Below are 17,098 nucleotides of genomic sequence, written 5' to 3' on the forward strand. Positions count from 1 at the left end.
GCGTGCCAGCTCCCCATCTCTCTTTCATTTCCCGTTGCACTCCATCCTCGCGCGCCGCCGCCCCCACGCCCTCGTCATTTAACGCTCGGTGTTCTCAGGTGAGCGCTCACTGTTTGTTTACTGACGAGCAGAGATGTCGGGCATCGCGGCTACGCTCCAACAGAACCGGGCACGGGCGGCGGGAATCGGTACCAACGCGAACGCGGTGAAATTCCTGAATCAGGATTATGAAGCTCTGAAGCGCGAGTGTGTGGAGAGCGGAAGATTGTATCAAGACGACGCGTTTGAAGCAATTCCAGCCGCGCTCGGATTTAAGGAACTGGGACCAAATTCACCCAAAGTGCGCGGGGTTAAATGGCTCAGACCTACGGTGAGTAACGTTAGCTACATAAATATTGCGTTAACAAAATAAAACATTATACATTAAGTGCACGTAGTAGGAAATACGTTAATAAACTGTGGTTTTATTACAGTAGTTATGTGTTTGTATTACAACTTTGGTAAATATACCGTAAAACATGTATTACCCGTTTACTATAATAAAACCATGGTTTGTTTTTCTAATTGTATTACTTATCAAAGCTTAAAAAATGTGATAAAGTTATACAGTAAACTACATGAATTTACAACAAAACATAATATATGAAATAAAATGCAGTGTACAATATGATTGATATATAGCTCTTTGTTATTTGTTACACAGACATTTGCATGGTGGAAGTGTTCACACCCATCATTATAATATTTCACATCATACAAATTTGACCTTGACTTTCTTTTATACTAACTGGAGGCCATTGGATCTGGTTCATAGTCTTGAATAATTTCTGTTTCCAGTAAGTTTGCTTTTTGAACAGATTATGAAACCCTCACAGTAACTAAAAGTGCTTTAGGCAGCACGCGGTTGCTTAAAACGTACAGTAAAAATGCAATTGCACTGCTTTTACAAATTAAAACACAGTTTGCACATTCACAGTAAAATGTCATGGATTTCCTTGTGTAATATATAATGGTTAACCAATCAACAGGTCTTTACCGTACCATTAACATTATTTATGTTTTGCAACCTGATATTAAAGTCACCATGAAACGACGTAGCGAATAGCGATTGTCCCCGTGGTGACCGGAAGTAAAGAGAGATCGTTTGGAGGATGAGATTTTTTTTTTTTGATTAAAGATTATGAGGGCACATAAATGGAAAAAATTAAAATAATGAGCAGATAAATAATTAATTTTTATTTTAATTTAATTGCGACTTAATTCAAATCCTGCCTTTCCAGCCACTTACCATGCTACTTAAATGTTATGTTTGTTATGTAGAAAAAAACAACAAACATATAAACCGACAATAACGTTAAACCTTTACATGTTAATCCAAACTCGACCAACCAGACCAACCAGGAAGTACAGACACTCCTCCAGTGTGCATACTATCATTTTTACTTGCATGCGTATACTCTGCAAAGCCCATAATGGATTATGGCTTACCAGAAGCCTTTCAGAGGCCATTAAAGTGAATATGAGCTGGTATGAGTGATGTTTACTATTGTACTCACAGGGTTGGATGTCAAAACCATTCCTGTCTGTCTTGAACATGCATGTATTGTATAAACAAGAAGTTGTAAAATGCACAAAGTATCACAAATGCAGACATTTATTCATTTCAAAATGTATTTCTAACTATACTTTAACTTTGATGTAGTAATGCTAAACAGAGCCGCAGTTTATACAATTAAAATATAAATCTTTAATTCATTATAATGGATTATAAATTATATGCCTTAATGACCAAATGAAATAAAAGTCCCTTTAGGGAAGTCGTGCCATTACAATGTAAAAAAAATATGTGGCCATGTTTGCAATGCTTTGAGGCATTTCATTTTGTCATGCAAGACTAAAGTCATATCTACTGGAATGGGGAAAGACAGATTTCTCTAGAATCATGCGCTAAAATCACAATAAAACACAATATTTCTGACCAACAATTAAACTTGACATAAGTGGGCTATTGACACAAAATTTCCACCAGATGTAGCCATCAAGCCAAGTATTGAATTCATACAAAGAAATGAGAACATTTAAGTATACAAGTTGAGTCATAATGCTCTTAAGCTTAATTTACGAAAAAAAAAAAAAAACATATTTATCGAGGTTGTTTCAGCTACTGCACATGGGCACAGGTTAGTATCAGTCTTGAGATTCCTTACTGTAATTTTGGTAAAGGTTAAAATCCCTGGTTTACATTATTTCAATTTTTTTTTTTTATGGTGACCCCATTTTTCGCAGTGATTCACCTGTGATTTGTGTTTTTGATATGTGTGTTTTGTGGTACAGGAATTGACATCCAGTCCAACGTTTATTAGTGGAGGAGCGAGCAGGACCGACATCTGTCAGGGTGCATTGGGTGAGTCCGTATAGCTTGTGTTAAACAGCATTTAGCTGTAATATCAATCTATTGTTGAGTAAGTTAACCATGGAGCTTTACAAAAGGTAATAACAAAAGAACGGTATTGTATGTCCGTCTCTTTGATATGCGTTAGCTATTGACAAGCCACAAAAGCAGGTTTTCTGGTTTAGGGGGTTTCTTTAGAAGACTGATGGGAGGGCAAATGATCCACATATTTATTTATAAAGAACAGAAAACAATTAAATACTTTTTTCTATCTTTGAATTCTTTAACCGTTAGGCTGCCATAGCTGTTCTGCTTTTTCTTCGCACATCTGTGAATTTACACCACCGGTTTGGTTAAACTTAACCTTTCATAGTAACATTTACAATTATTATGTTTATTTAAGTAAATTACTGTATGGATGAGCTATAACAAAGATATTGGATTTAACAATATTGAGCACTTTAAATACGGGACTGATGCACACTCAATATAAGCGCACTGGCGATGAAAGTCCCGCCTTCCAGTTAACTCTTTCCCCACCAGCGTTTTTTTTTTAAGTTGCCAGCCAGCGCCAGCGTTTTTCATGATTTTCACAAAAGTTTAATGCCTTCCAGAAAATTTTGGCGGAAAATCTTGAAATTGGCAGGGAAGCGTTTCCTCTGAGTTGACGATGGCTGGGAAAGAGTTAAAAGAACCAATCAACATTCAAAAAAGAATGGTATTCATTTGGGGTAGGCGTTCTGTAGATGGTTCAATAAATGGCCTTCGTGGAACAAATCTAACTTTAACTCTGCAAAGAATCAATAAAAACAGTTGTTGAGTCGTTTTAAGAATAGTTTATTTGAATATTTGAAAGCTCTTTAATGAGTTTCTTACTTGAGAATGAGAAGGGAATTCCAATCTCGGAATATGGAGATGTCTCAGATGTATTTGTATGTGTTGCTCCAAATCGCATTTACACGCATACTTAACAAACATCCTGTTAAACTTGCTCTACTCCTTACAACCCAAATATTGAGTCACTCAGGATCATGCGCCACTCCCCTGCGGTTCAGATGACTGCTGTACCTATTCTGTGTGTCACCATAGCAGCTATATTTTCCACTTAACCGTGATGGAAGATGTTTGTGAGATATGAGCTCAGCGGAAAAACATAAGCAGACCTGTCAATCACAATGGTCATTACATGGTGGTCAGGCCGCGATGGCTTTTAACAGAGTTGGGTGGCTATAAAGAAAAGTTCATGATTCTATACAATATGTGGGGCAAAGAATAATAGTACAGGTGGTGTCTGAAAACATGACGGTTAAAGGTTTGGTCAACAGGAATTTAAGTTTAGTCATGATACTGTAACACAACTGGATTTTGCCTAGATTCACTCCCAGTGAGCTATACCCCCAAAAAATGCTGGGGGATTTTCATTCGAGCATTGGGTTAGAAAGGGACAAACCCTGCCATTGTGTTAAATTAACCTAGAATTTGTGTATATTTGACCCAACAACCTAGTATAAATTACAATCCAATAGGTTGGGTTCATCCATTTTGGGCCCAACGCGGAGTTGAAAATAACCGTGCATATATAAGAGTGTAAGTAAAGACCCCAATTTTTTTATTATTAAAATGTAAGTACCATTAAACAGAAAATGCATTTCTCAAAAATGGCATTTCTTGTACAGCTTCTACTAAATGCCCCTTTCATTTGATACAGACACAAATTTGGAAAGTTCTCTTTGTAAAAGTTCGTTCTTGTAGCATGTTGTTCAAGTGTGTCTCAGCTAGCTACCTTGGATCACAAATCAATATGTTGTGTATATGGGTTTGGGAGGTACTGGTAAGGACACTGATTTACTACACATTGACCACGTTTACATTCACCATTATAATGCGATCATAATAGGATTTTGGCAATATTGCGATTAAACCTTACCTCATGTAAACACAATACTTCGATAAAAATAATGTGATTAATAATCGCAAGTATAATTGTATTAAAACATTTTTAATCGGCGTATGTGGCCGGCCATGTAAACACTTTATTCACATCTTCTTAGTCTTGCTGGAAGTAGAAGGTCATCCTACTGTTTTTCCAATTCCATGAATTCGGACTAGGGATGCTTAACGATTAATCGTGATTAATCGTTAGCAGAATAAAAGTTTTTGTTTACATCATATATGTGTGTGAACTGTGTATAATAACTTTGTATAAATAAATGTACACACATGCATGTATATGTTTTAGAAATGTTTACATGTGTATATACATTTGTATATTTATGTATAATTTATATTATATATAAATATAAATACTTAATATATACATTTTTTTTGTTCTTAAAATTATACATTAATGTGTTCATATTTATATATATACATATTTATTATACACAGATTACACACAAATGTGATGTAAACAAAAACTTTTATTCTGCTAACGATTAATCGCGATTAATTGTTTAGCATCCCTAATTCGGACACACACCTCGTCTACTGCTTTTGGCCTAGGGGAGAACCGGGGCGAAAGTAACGCGGGACGAATGTAACAAAGTCCTAATAACATTTGCATTCCAAACTATGACAGCACCTTTAACACACAACCCTTGACAGAGCTGACAAAAATCGCGCTATTTCGTCACCGTTTTGCGCGTCTAGGTCCAGAAAGCTGATTTCAACCATAATAAGTAAATTATAATAAAGCGTTAATGTTTTACTTATAACGCATTGTGTTTCTGGTTTCATGTGTTACAGTACTGATCAATCTACAGGTTATTTAGTGCTGTAACACATCCATCTCAGAGGTTTTCAAAATAAAAGTAAATCGGGTTAAAATGTCAGGAATTCCTGTCAGGACGAAAGTAACACTTGTTAGTTTTGTCCCGCTGCTAAAACTGTTGCATTATGTTGAAAATTTATATAATTCTAATTTGATTTAATTTAATTTTATAGTGTTCAAACTGTTAAAAAATGTTTTATTTTCAACAATTCAAGTGTGTAGTGTCAGGTTGCTTTTAAAACATTTGATAAAACTGAAATTTAAAATGAAACTGTAATTTCATTATTTTTTTGTAAAGATAAATTACAGAATATGTTTGCGGTTACATATTTACAAGGTCAAAGTCATGTATATTTACTAAAAACAAGTGTAACACAAAAATCTATCTTGTTCTGTTGTGTTACTTTCGTCCCTGATGACAGGGTCAAATGTAACAAAGCGCTACTTATGTTTAAAGTGAAATTATACTAAATTATTTTTACATTTGTTCAAAATTTCACCTGGTATTGATAAACAACACTTGTGAGTTATTGACTACAGCAAAAATATATCTCGGTCTAAACATCATCTTTTAAAAGTATGTTTTTCTGAAAAATGGTACTCTTCCCTACTATATAGTATGGAAGTAGGCGGTTTCGGACGCAACACAAGTTTTGCTGAACTAAATTCTTACAACAAGAACATAAATCAATGTTACAATTCAAAGTAAATCAGGTTTTTATCATTAACATGTGTCATGTCTGCTTATGGTTTTACAGGTGACTGTTGGCTTCTAGCGGCCATTGCATCTTTAACCCTGAATCAGGACGTGTTTGCTCGTGTGGTGCCGTCTGGTCAGAGTTTTGATTGTGATTATGCAGGAATATTTCATTTCCAGGTTAATAACTTCTCGTTTACTCAAACAACCAACTAACAAATTACACAGCATGTACCCGTGTTCAAAAGTACACAAAATTGTAACATCAATATCGCCCTTATCTTATTAGTTCTGGCAGTTTGGTGATTGGGTGGATGTCGTCATTGATGACCGTCTGCCCACCAGGAACGGCGAGTTGCTTTTTGTTCACTCGGCTGAAGGTTCAGAGTTCTGGAGCGCTCTCCTGGAAAAAGCTTACGCAAAGTAAGTGTGTATATTTAGCCCAGTAAAGTCACAGTTTTAGCATAATAATGTATGGTAATAAACATTCTTGTTTTCAGGCTGAATGGCTGTTATGAAGCTCTCTCCGGTGGATCCACCACAGAGGGTTTTGAGGATTTTACGGGAGGCATCGCCGAGGCCCATGAACTAGCAAAAGCCAATCCAAACCTCTTTAAAACCATCCAAAAGGCTCTGAGCTGGGGATCACTGCTTGGCTGCTCGATAGATGTAAGAAACCTCATGTTTGTGTGTGTATGTGTTCATTTACAGGGTTCGTGAATTTACAGTTTGTGAATCTGGGGGGAAAAAATCCAGGCGCTGGGAAATTTTTGAAAATATACATACATATATACAGTCATTGAAAGTGCTTAAATCTATTATATGCAAGAGGTTTTCTGGAAAAAAAATCCATGTTATTCCCTGTGTAGTGTAGGATAATATCTTAAAAATGTTAGACTTTTTAAGCACACGTGCTAAACTGTTCGCTTTAAATGCTTATATCTTCTGTATGTGAATGTTGATTCATAACAAAATGCTTTTTTGCATAATTGTGTTGTTTGACACATAAAAACGTCTCGGGTTACATATGTAACTGTTGTTCTCTGAGAAGGGAACGAGACGCTGCGTCTCCCTTGCCATACTTCCTGCATCCCTGTAACGACGTCTTTGGCAATATTTCAGATAGTGATATACTTCCTGGCTCCCGCGTCACCCTGTCTTTGTTGTTAAGCCTCACCATTGGTTGAATTTGATATACACATTCAGACGCACTTAACCTTGGAGGCGTCCCCAAAGTGTCACCGCAGTGACGCAGCGCGAGTTCCCTCAAAAGGGAACTGTAACAATGTATCTTAAAAGGTAACACGATGAAACCTTGCTCTCACTTGAAATGTGTCCCCACATTTAGTCCTTGAATTTGAGGATATTGCACCTAGAAAGTCCTTAAATTTGAAGTTAACTAAGGTGTGGGAACCCTGATTTATTAGTTATCAGATTAATTGTCAATGTTTAGCCTACTGCTAATAAGTCAAAATTATGAGGGAAAAATCACTAGGGAATTGCACTGTAAAAATGCAGCATGAAATTAAAACAAATTGGTTTTGCAGATCAATTCAATTTAAGTTTTGACCTGTGAATAGTTGACATAATTTAAGTTAAAATTGTTTTTAAAAAAATTTAAGTTAAAGTTGCTGAGAAATAGACGGCTGCTGCTAAGACAACTAGAAATGTCAAATCCAGATGCTGCGTACACACCAAACGCGAGGTATTTAACTTCGTGTCGTGCGAATTTTTCGCTTGAGTTAAATATTTTCAACTTGCGTGAAGACGCGTTTGAGACAAATAGCTCATGTTTGCGCTGCAATCGCGCGTTCTTTTCGTGTCATTCCCATCGGCCCACATGAGTTAGCATCTATTCGCGTCTTTGCATTGACTTTGTATGCAATTAACTCGCGCAAATTGTTGAATTCGCGTTTGGTGCGTACGCCCCATTATAATCTAATTATGAGATTGGGAGCATAAAGTTGGATTTCACAATGATTTTAATCATCGACATGACCTTACTCAGTCAATATTGACGATATCAAGGTTATATTATTACAGAATCCTCTTTACATGATTTTATGTAGAAAACAGTAAATCACAAAAAAATCACAATTTGCTGAAACACTTTTCGTTAGGAATGTGTAACCAGAACAGATGAAAAATAACTGGTTCTGTTGTGCAGCTATTGTGAAACCGTAATAACAACGTGTCAACTAGTTATGTCTTGTGCAACTGGTTATGTAATTGTTAGTAACGTGTAGGATGTTTCGGTTTGCTTCAGATCACCAGCTCGGCTGACTCGGAGGCGATAACCAAACAGAAGCTTGTTAAAGGACACGCCTACTCTGTAACAGGAGCTGAAGAGGTCAGCGTTGCCTTTGTGGACTAGCAATATATTTGAATTGGAAAACAAATCAATACATGTTATTTTTAACACAAATTATCTGTCTGCACAGGTGGACTGCAGGGGTCAACTAACCAAGATAATTCGGATTAGAAACCCCTGGGGTCAGGTGGAATGGACCGGCCCCTGGAGTGATGGGTGGGTAACTCTGTATGCTTCTTGTTTAAGATACACAGAAGACCCTTTATCCTTTACAAAACATTATATTTTAAGCATATGGCAGCTTAGGCTGCATAATAGAAAAGAGTCACACCCATGACACTTTGCAGACGTGCAGTCTAGAAGTGACAGGAACTGTTTACGCCCATATGCCCCTAGGTGTAGGAAGGACTGCCCCTCCTAAACATCAATCCGTTTACACCTACCTACAACCAACTCTTCTTCATTTTACATCAACATAACCCCACCTTTATACTGAATATTTTACACCTAGTTATTCATGTAATGCTTGTCTGTATAAACTTAAACAAAAGCACTTTTGACACCAGAAACTGTAGTTTAGTTTAACTTGGCTTTTGTTCGCACTCTTTGTGAGCCCTTAAAAGGTTGTTTTTGTTACAGTGTAGGATCTTTAAACTTTTTAAAAACTTTTTTTAATTTTCCAGCTCCCCTAAAGTTAAACATTTGATTTTTACCGTTTTGGAATCCATTCAGCCGATCTCCGGGTCTGGTGGTACCACTTTAGCATAGCTTAGCATAATCCATTGAATCAGATTAGACCATTAGCATCGCGCAAAAAAATGACGAAAGAGTTTCAATATTTTTCCTATTTAAAATTTGACTCTTCTGTAGTTACATCATGTACTAAGACCAACAGAAAATTAAAATCTATTGAAGGTTGCCAAGAGGACTATTTTCGGGCACTGCGTAATATCATTGCACCTCCTGCAGCCATGTTACAGCAGCAAAGTCCTTGATTATTACGCCAGAATGAGAGTATAGTTCCTAGCCATATCTGCCTAGAAAATCACAACTTTTAATTTTTCTGTCAGTCTTAGTACACGATGTAACTACAGAAGAGTCAAGTTTTAAATAGGAAAAATATAAAAACTCTTTGTTAATTTTTAGTGCGATGCTAACGGTCTAATCTGATTCAATGGATTATGCTAAGCTATGCTAAAAGTGGTACCACCAGACACGGAGATCGGCTGAATGGATTCCAAAACGGTAAAAATCAAATGTTTAACTATAGGGGAGCTGGAAAATTTGCATATTTTCAAAAAAATGGAGTGTCCCTCTAAGACTTTCTATAGGTAAATTAGCTTTGTTTGGAATGTATGCACTTTTACTTGCTGTAGTTTGTCAGTTTGGGCAAAGTTAATATGATGATGCATTGTTTGTTAACTGTTATTTAATGATGTGATTGGTCTATAAGGTCATCAGAATGGAGTAACATCAGCGATAGTGACCGAGAGAGACTGTGCTGTAAAGCAGAAGATGGAGAGTTCTGGTAATCTTACATATTAAACATATAAATCTTTTAATTTTGGTGTTTTGAGACGCGCCATTCAAAAAAATTTTGAAAACATTGTTTTCTATGAGTATACGCACATGGTGCCGCCTGTCCACGTTGCCCAGCTTTGACTCAGGAAGTTGCTCAAATTCCTGTCGCGCCACTTACATCATATATGTCCCAAATCATTAACGATTAACATTGGCTGCTAACGTATATTTTGCATTTTGAAGTAGACGCTATCTGACTAAGCTCGCGCTATTTAATGTGCACTTCCTACGAGTTGTCCTAGACGCTGCACAGGGATTAGCTGCGCGTACGGTGTGCAACCCCCTTAATTTTCTTACTTTATTATTATTTAGCGTAACTCAAAGCATCATGAAGATATAATGAATTTGCAAAAACTTTATGACAAACAAAAATATGATTGTTTTTTAAATACATAAGGAATAACTGACAACGGCCGTTGAATTATTCAAAAACAATACACAGCCTAATGCGTCACAACGCCAGGTGTTACACAGCAGGTGTGCATTATATTTAAAGGTTCCCTTCTTTATTCTGATGCTTTATTCTGATTGGCTGAAAAATGTTCCATGGGTGTTGATTATTTTTCTGTAAACCACACACTAACTTGTCAAATGTCTTAAAAATAGGCACCAGAGCGATGTTTGTGGTAACGCTTTGCGCCGCATTACCAACTTGAGTGTGCATTATTGTCTTATAATCCAGTGGCCTGTCGTCAATTATTCTGCTTATACCACAGTTACCACAAACATTGCTCTAGTGGTTATTTTAACACATTTGATAGGTCAGATGTGCGTTTATTGAAAAATAATGCATACCTGTGGAACATTTCTCAACCAATCAGAATAAAGCATTCAACAGCCAGTTGTATAATTGCTCTTATATCATGGGATAAACTGTCGTTTAGTATAAAAAGTCCATTAGATGCATAAGATTGCACTAAAATGTAAATAAATACCTTTGATGAACATGTTTTAAGTTTAATCCAAAATAATTTCTCTTTAAATATCTGCAGTTTTGTTACTTCACAAAATGTCTACCTGAAACGTTTTCTACTAAAATCCAGCACCCCAATGTTTGTGATTGAAGAGATATTGCTCTGTATTTCAGGATGTCTTTCTCAGATTTTCTGAGTAATTACTCACGGGTGGAGATCTGTAACCTGACACCTGATGCTCTGTCAGATGACACCATTAATAAGTGGGCGCTTTCTAAGTTTGACGGTAACTGGAGAAGAGGATCCACCGCTGGTGGCTGCAGGAACTATCCAGGTAATGTGCTGGATTAACCCTCAACAGAACAACATCCCAATAAATTGGACTAAACTAGTTAGCATGGAAATCATATTAGATTGAATTATTAATGATGAATGTGATTAATATCAAAATAAAAACAATAAACCACTATTATTAAGTACATACAACCACAACTAGAAAAAAACTAAAATATCTACGTAAACACTGTAGAAAAGTAAGTTACTTTGTTAAACCTCAAAATATTACTTTTTTTGAGTCAACTAATATTTTAAGTTGAATTATTTACAGTGCAAAAATTGACTGAAATATATCAGGATCTCAGTATCTCAAGATATCCAGATCAGATTCTGTTAACCTATATTAACTTCCCTATAGCCTCGTTCTGGATGAACCCTCAGTTTTTAATCAAACTGGAGGAACAGGACGATGACCCGACCGATAATGAAACTGGGTGCAGCTTCGTCGTGGGTCTGATCCAGAAGAACCGCCGTAAAATGAGAAAGATGGGAGAAGACATGCACACAGTAGGCTTTGCCATCTATGAGGTACGAAAGCAGAACTACAGCAGTCATATACCAATCTCACATTGTGTCTGTACTGGATGAGTAGTCTCACACTTTTAAGTTTACATTGCGCTCACTAGGCATCTATGTGCGCCTATGCCTAAAAAAGGCCGTGATCCTGTGATAAGTTCCTCTAAAAACCACTTATTGTATCCCTAGTGCTTCGTAAACAAAACTGATGCACTTTAACTGGCAGAAATTGTGCTAAGCCAACCAATCAGATTGCAAATGTTAATATTCAAACCATAGATATGTATAAAGGCTAGATGTGTTACGGCGGAGTCTCGTACGTCATCACCTGGCGGCCATCTTACCACAGGCAGCTCGCTCACTTGTAGCATTGAGTTTTAATGGTGCATGTACTTTTAAATGACCATAACTTGCTCAATTTTCTACCAATTTTCAAACGGCTGGTTTCTTACAAACGTTATTAACGTGGCTATAATTCTGGATGCTTTAACGTTTCATGAATTTTTTTTAGTATAAGTATGCAGTGTCATAGGTACATCTTTGACGTTTATAACAAACCAAACCGTGTAATAATTGGTAGAAAATTAAGCAAGTTATGGTCATTTAAAAGTACATGCACCATTAAAAGTCAATGCTATGAGTGAGCGAGCTGCCTGTGGTAAGATGGCCGCCAAATGCGGACGTTCCACTCATTTGGCAAGCAGAGTGGCCGAGAAATCTAGCCTTTATATATATCTATGATTCAAACTTTTCATGTTACATGGCATAGGCATCAGATGGTCAATGAACGGATAGTTTGGTGCTTCATATCATGCAGTGACCGCTTAAAAGTTGTCGACAGCGCAACTTATAATGTTCTCTAACAACGGACCAATTGTTTTAAGGCTACAAATTTGATAATGAGAGGCCATTCATCTCCAGCGTAGACAGAATGAAAAACACACAAGTGAAGGAATGAATTAGTGTAAAGTTATGGTGCTCTTTGCTCCCAAACAACACTTGCTAAACATTTCCTATATTATCATCCACAGGTGCCACCAGAGGTATGGACTGCAATATAGCTACAACTTGCTACTGTACTGTACATAACACATTATCTTGGTCTGTTTCACCTAAAACTTTATTTCTAATAACATTTACCTGATATATCATCAACTATTGTAGTTTGTCGGTCAGAGGAACGTCCATCTGGATCGTAATTTCTTCGTGAGGAACGCTTCAGCTGCTCGCTCCGAGACCTTCGTCAACCTACGAGAAGTCTGCTCTCGATTCTGTCTTCCTCCTGGAGAGTACCTCATCGTACCCTCCACTTTTGAACCCAATATGGATGGAGACTTCTGCGTCCGTGTGTTCTCCGAGAAGCAGGCGGAGTTCCAGTGAGTTTATTGTGGATGAATTGTTATTGTGTTGTTGATTTTTGGAGTACTCGACTCTGATTGGTCAATCACACCATCCACTGATTTGATATATCCACTGTACATTTCGTCTCAATATAATCAATATTTTCTATCCAAATGACAGTTAGCCATGTCAGCTAGTTGGCGTTATCACAAACTAAATCCTTATGTGCGGAGGACTGCATATTATATTGTACAATAATGTTAAACTGTTTATTTATGTTTGTCGTCACCAAAATGTGTTTGTTTTTTAGACAGCTTGATGACCCTAATGAATTCAAGGGATCAGAGGTATTTTTTTGTTAATTGTTCATTTATTTTATTACATAAACATTTGTTATTTTGATTTTTTTATTATCATCAATGTTACAGATCGAAATCAACGAGTCTGACATTGATAGCCGCTTCAGAAATCTCTTTGGACAACTATCTGGGGCAGTGAGTAGGACACAAAATTTTAATTTTTGTTCAAATGTATTTTGCGTAACCATAACCAAATTTTTTACCTTTTCAAGGACAAGGAAATTTCTCCCTTTGAGCTGAGAACTATCCTGAACAAAGTGATATCTAAACGTAAGTTCGTAGACTTTTTACATATAGATTACATATAGTAGTGTTATTTGTGATTATACGGTGTTATTAAATATTGTAATTATTAATTATTTTAAAACTTTTGTTGAAGGTCAAGACATCAAAACCGATGGATTTAGTTTGGACACTTGTCGCAACATGGTGAATTTACTGGATGTATCCTTCTGAACAAATAAAATTTTGTATAACACATTTTGTTAACATATTTACATGCTAAACCATCCACAGACACTGTTAAAAGAAGTTGGTTCAACTTAAAAAAGTATGTTAGCTGGATGCCTTAAAATCTTTGAGTTAATTTAACTTAAACAAAATATGAGTTAACTCAAAACAGTTGTGTCAACTGATATTTTTAAAGGAACACGCCGACTTTTGGGGATTTTAACTTTTTTACCATATTCCCCAGAGTTAGATAAGAGCATACATATCTTTTTCATCTCTGTGTATGCCGTAACTCTTGTCTGACGCACCCACGGCTAGCCTAGCTTAGCACAAAGACTGGAAGTAAATGGCTCCAGCTAGCATACTGCTTCCAATCAAGTCTTTGTGCTAAGCTAGGCTAGCGGTGGATGCGTCAGATAGGGTTACGGCATGCACAGAGATGAAAAAGGTTTGTATAAACTTATCTAACTCTGGAGGATACACTGAATAAGCTAAAGTCCACAAAAAGTTGGAGTGTTCCTTTAAGTTAAATTAACTCTAAATTTTAACGCAATCAGGTAACTTGCTTTAAGTTGAACTATTTTTTTTTTTTTACAATGCATAGCTTTAAAATTCTCCTTCTAACCTGCCATAGCTGCAACAAGTGACAAAATATTAGTTTCTTTTTTTTTGTGCCGTTGTGCTTCGTAGTCACGCAACTTCTGTCGATGTTTATTTAAATTGTGAACGCACAAATGGTTTGTCACAGGTTTCTGTTATTTTAAGGATGCATGTGTATTGTATTTTATTCCCTTTACTCATGTCTCAGAAAGACGGCACTGGAAAACTAGGCTTGGTGGAGTTTAAGATTCTCTGGACCAAAGTTGAGACCTATCTGGTATGTTTTCATACTTCTATCATCTCTACGGTTTGTTCACTATAGGAGGTCGCACACGCGAGCCACGCCACATGGCGCCATGTATAGGTCATTAAAATTTGGCTCTCCTCCTTGTGATGTCAGAAGGGGATAATACCGCCCCTTAATCTGCACTATCCAACCACGGCACTGCCATTTAGTGCAAAGATCAAAAAAAATTTGCTCACACCTACAAAGTGGCAATTTTAACATGTTAAAATAAATTATCTATATGATATTTTGAGCTAAAACTTCACATACGTACTCTCGGGACATCAAAGATTTATTTTACATCTTAATATATTCTTGTGAAATGTCTCCTTCATAGACTGTAAAAAAAGATGGACGACGTGACGTCGGCTCCCACCATTGTAATAAATTGAAGCCAAAAATGTCCGACCACGGTCGCCGCCATGTTACGTAAAAACGTCAGTTTGGAGCCAAGGCATGCGCAGAAGGAATCGTCCGTGGAGCCAGAGGCGGAGCCGCGGTATTAAACTTCCGCGCGACCAATTCATAACGTCACGCCCCGTTTCTATTGCATCAAATTACATGCTAAAATGAAACTTACCACAATAATGAAGACTTGAACATATATCAGCGTGATAAAAACTACTTGAAAGGACCAAAACCATCTTTCGGAAACTTTTATTGGAAGTGTAAATAATTTTTTTTATTTAGAGCAGAGTCCCATTCGTTTGAATGGAGATGGCGGGTTTATGACTTGTACTGCAGCCAGCCACCAGGGGGCGATCAAAGAGCCAGAGGCCTCACTTTTCAAGGCTTATGAGGCACACCCGGTCTCCTTAAACATGAAATAACATATTTGTTCCAAATTGTTAACGATTAACATATTCTGCTAATGCATATTTTGCATCTGCGCAAGCTTGCGCTATTAAATGTAAACGTCTAGTGTGCGACACCTGCGCTTCTCGTCTCGTATGCACCTCCTTATGTCATGATGCCACATGCAGATTATTTGCTCTTAAGATGGATGTATTAAGTGTGCTATCATCATAGTCTTCCTGTGTTTATCCCATCAGGACATCTTCTGTAAAAATGACAAGGATCGTTCAGGCACAATGAGCTCGATGGAGTTAAGAGAAGCCATAGAGAAATCAGGTCTGATCTTGCCTATTAAAATAACACTCGGTAGTTTACTCATTCTCGTGTCTTTCTAATCTAAACCATACCTTGTTTTTTATTCTGTAAGATTTTTGTTTCTTTAAACAATATCATTTCTTCACATCTACTGCAGCTCTCGAGTCAACAGAGATATTATAGAAAGTATTAAAGATTTGTTGTCATTTGTATACCACAGGCTTTTCTCTAAACAACGCTCTACATCAGGTACTGGTAGCTCGATACAGTGAGCCCGATCTTACCATTGACTTTGACAACTTTGTGAGCTGCCTAATGCGTCTGGAATCCATGTTCAGTAAGTTTTTAATGATAAAATAATGATTTGAAATATTAATGCATTTCCGTATATAAACCCTAATGTGGCAACTTGTCATTGCAGAGATATTTAAAGTGCTGGATAAAGACAAGAACGGAACCGTAGAGCTGAACATGTTGGAGGTAGGTTTCTGACCCAATGCTGATCTAGAATCAGTCCAGAAGTATTTGGTCTATAAAAATAGTTTTCATGATGAACTATATACACTTGTGCAACTTGTTCCCCAAAGAATCATGCAAGACATATTTTTAGGGCTGTCAGTTATAACTTTTAGACCTCTATAGTAACAAAATTCTTTACAATATGATCTTTTTATGCATATGGTGACTGCTATTAAAACTGTATTTTGTTTCCCTCTAGTGGCTGAACCTGTCCATGCTTTGAAGAAAGATTGCTGAGATCTGGATTAGTTTCTGTGCATTACACTGTGACATCTAAGGATTATCCAGAAATTAACAAAAAACTCAAGTAGTCTATTGGTGCTTGATACATTATGATTAATGTAATTTAGTCTCGGCTCTGCCACACATGCAGCTCCACATATTACACACATGATGCTAAAAATGTGCTTTACACCTTGGTGTAATAAGAGATGATGTTGGATTTTTTATTATAGTAATAATAGTTGAATTATACAAATTATAATGAGGGGGTATGAAGGGAAATTTCCTCTTTTTAGAGTTTATAATGGTTAAGATGGGTGAAAAAGTTGGACTGTGACTTTTTTGGTTTATTTATTAATACATCAGACAAACGGCTTAAGGTTTCTATTTTTACTGAAGTGTAATCATGAATGGAAGTAAATAAATTGTGTGACTTTGGTTTGTTCTCATCTTTTGTGGAAAAATGGTGTTAAAAACATTTTTTGTGATCATTGCAACTCTTTGCTAACAGATACACTACTGATCAATATTTTAGGGTCACTTATTCATTCTTTATTAATACTTAAAGAGATAGTTCACACAAAAATTACATTTGTGTCATCATTTTCTCACTCTCATGTTGTTACAACCCCGCATAAATGTCTTTGTTCTGATGAACACAAGGGAAGATATTTTGAAAAAATTTTGTAACCAA

General features: G+C 36.6%; 1 protein-coding gene across 1 annotated transcript; it reads left to right on the forward strand.

Moving 5' to 3' along the window:
* Window positions 1-68: 68 nt before the first annotated feature.
* On the forward strand, window positions 69-16,842 carry capn2l (calpain 2, (m/II) large subunit, like). Its single transcript, XM_065259609.2, has 21 exons — window positions 69-370; window positions 2,335-2,404; window positions 5,921-6,039; window positions 6,149-6,282; window positions 6,360-6,528; window positions 8,126-8,209; window positions 8,301-8,386; window positions 9,624-9,698; window positions 10,839-10,999; window positions 11,360-11,529; window positions 12,549-12,560; window positions 12,682-12,893; window positions 13,169-13,205; window positions 13,287-13,352; window positions 13,430-13,487; window positions 13,597-13,661; window positions 14,476-14,544; window positions 15,606-15,684; window positions 15,884-16,000; window positions 16,085-16,143; window positions 16,382-16,842. Exons 1-21 carry the CDS (start codon window positions 134-136, stop codon window positions 16,403-16,405), a joined length of 2,103 nt encoding a protein of 700 aa, XP_065115681.1. The 5' UTR covers window positions 69-133; the 3' UTR covers window positions 16,406-16,842.
* Window positions 16,843-17,098: the final 256 nt, after the last annotated feature.

Source organism: Paramisgurnus dabryanus, chromosome 24, assembly GCF_030506205.2.
Source record: "Paramisgurnus dabryanus chromosome 24, PD_genome_1.1, whole genome shotgun sequence".
In the NCBI taxonomy this organism is placed as follows: domain Eukaryota; kingdom Metazoa; phylum Chordata; class Actinopteri; order Cypriniformes; family Cobitidae; genus Paramisgurnus; species Paramisgurnus dabryanus.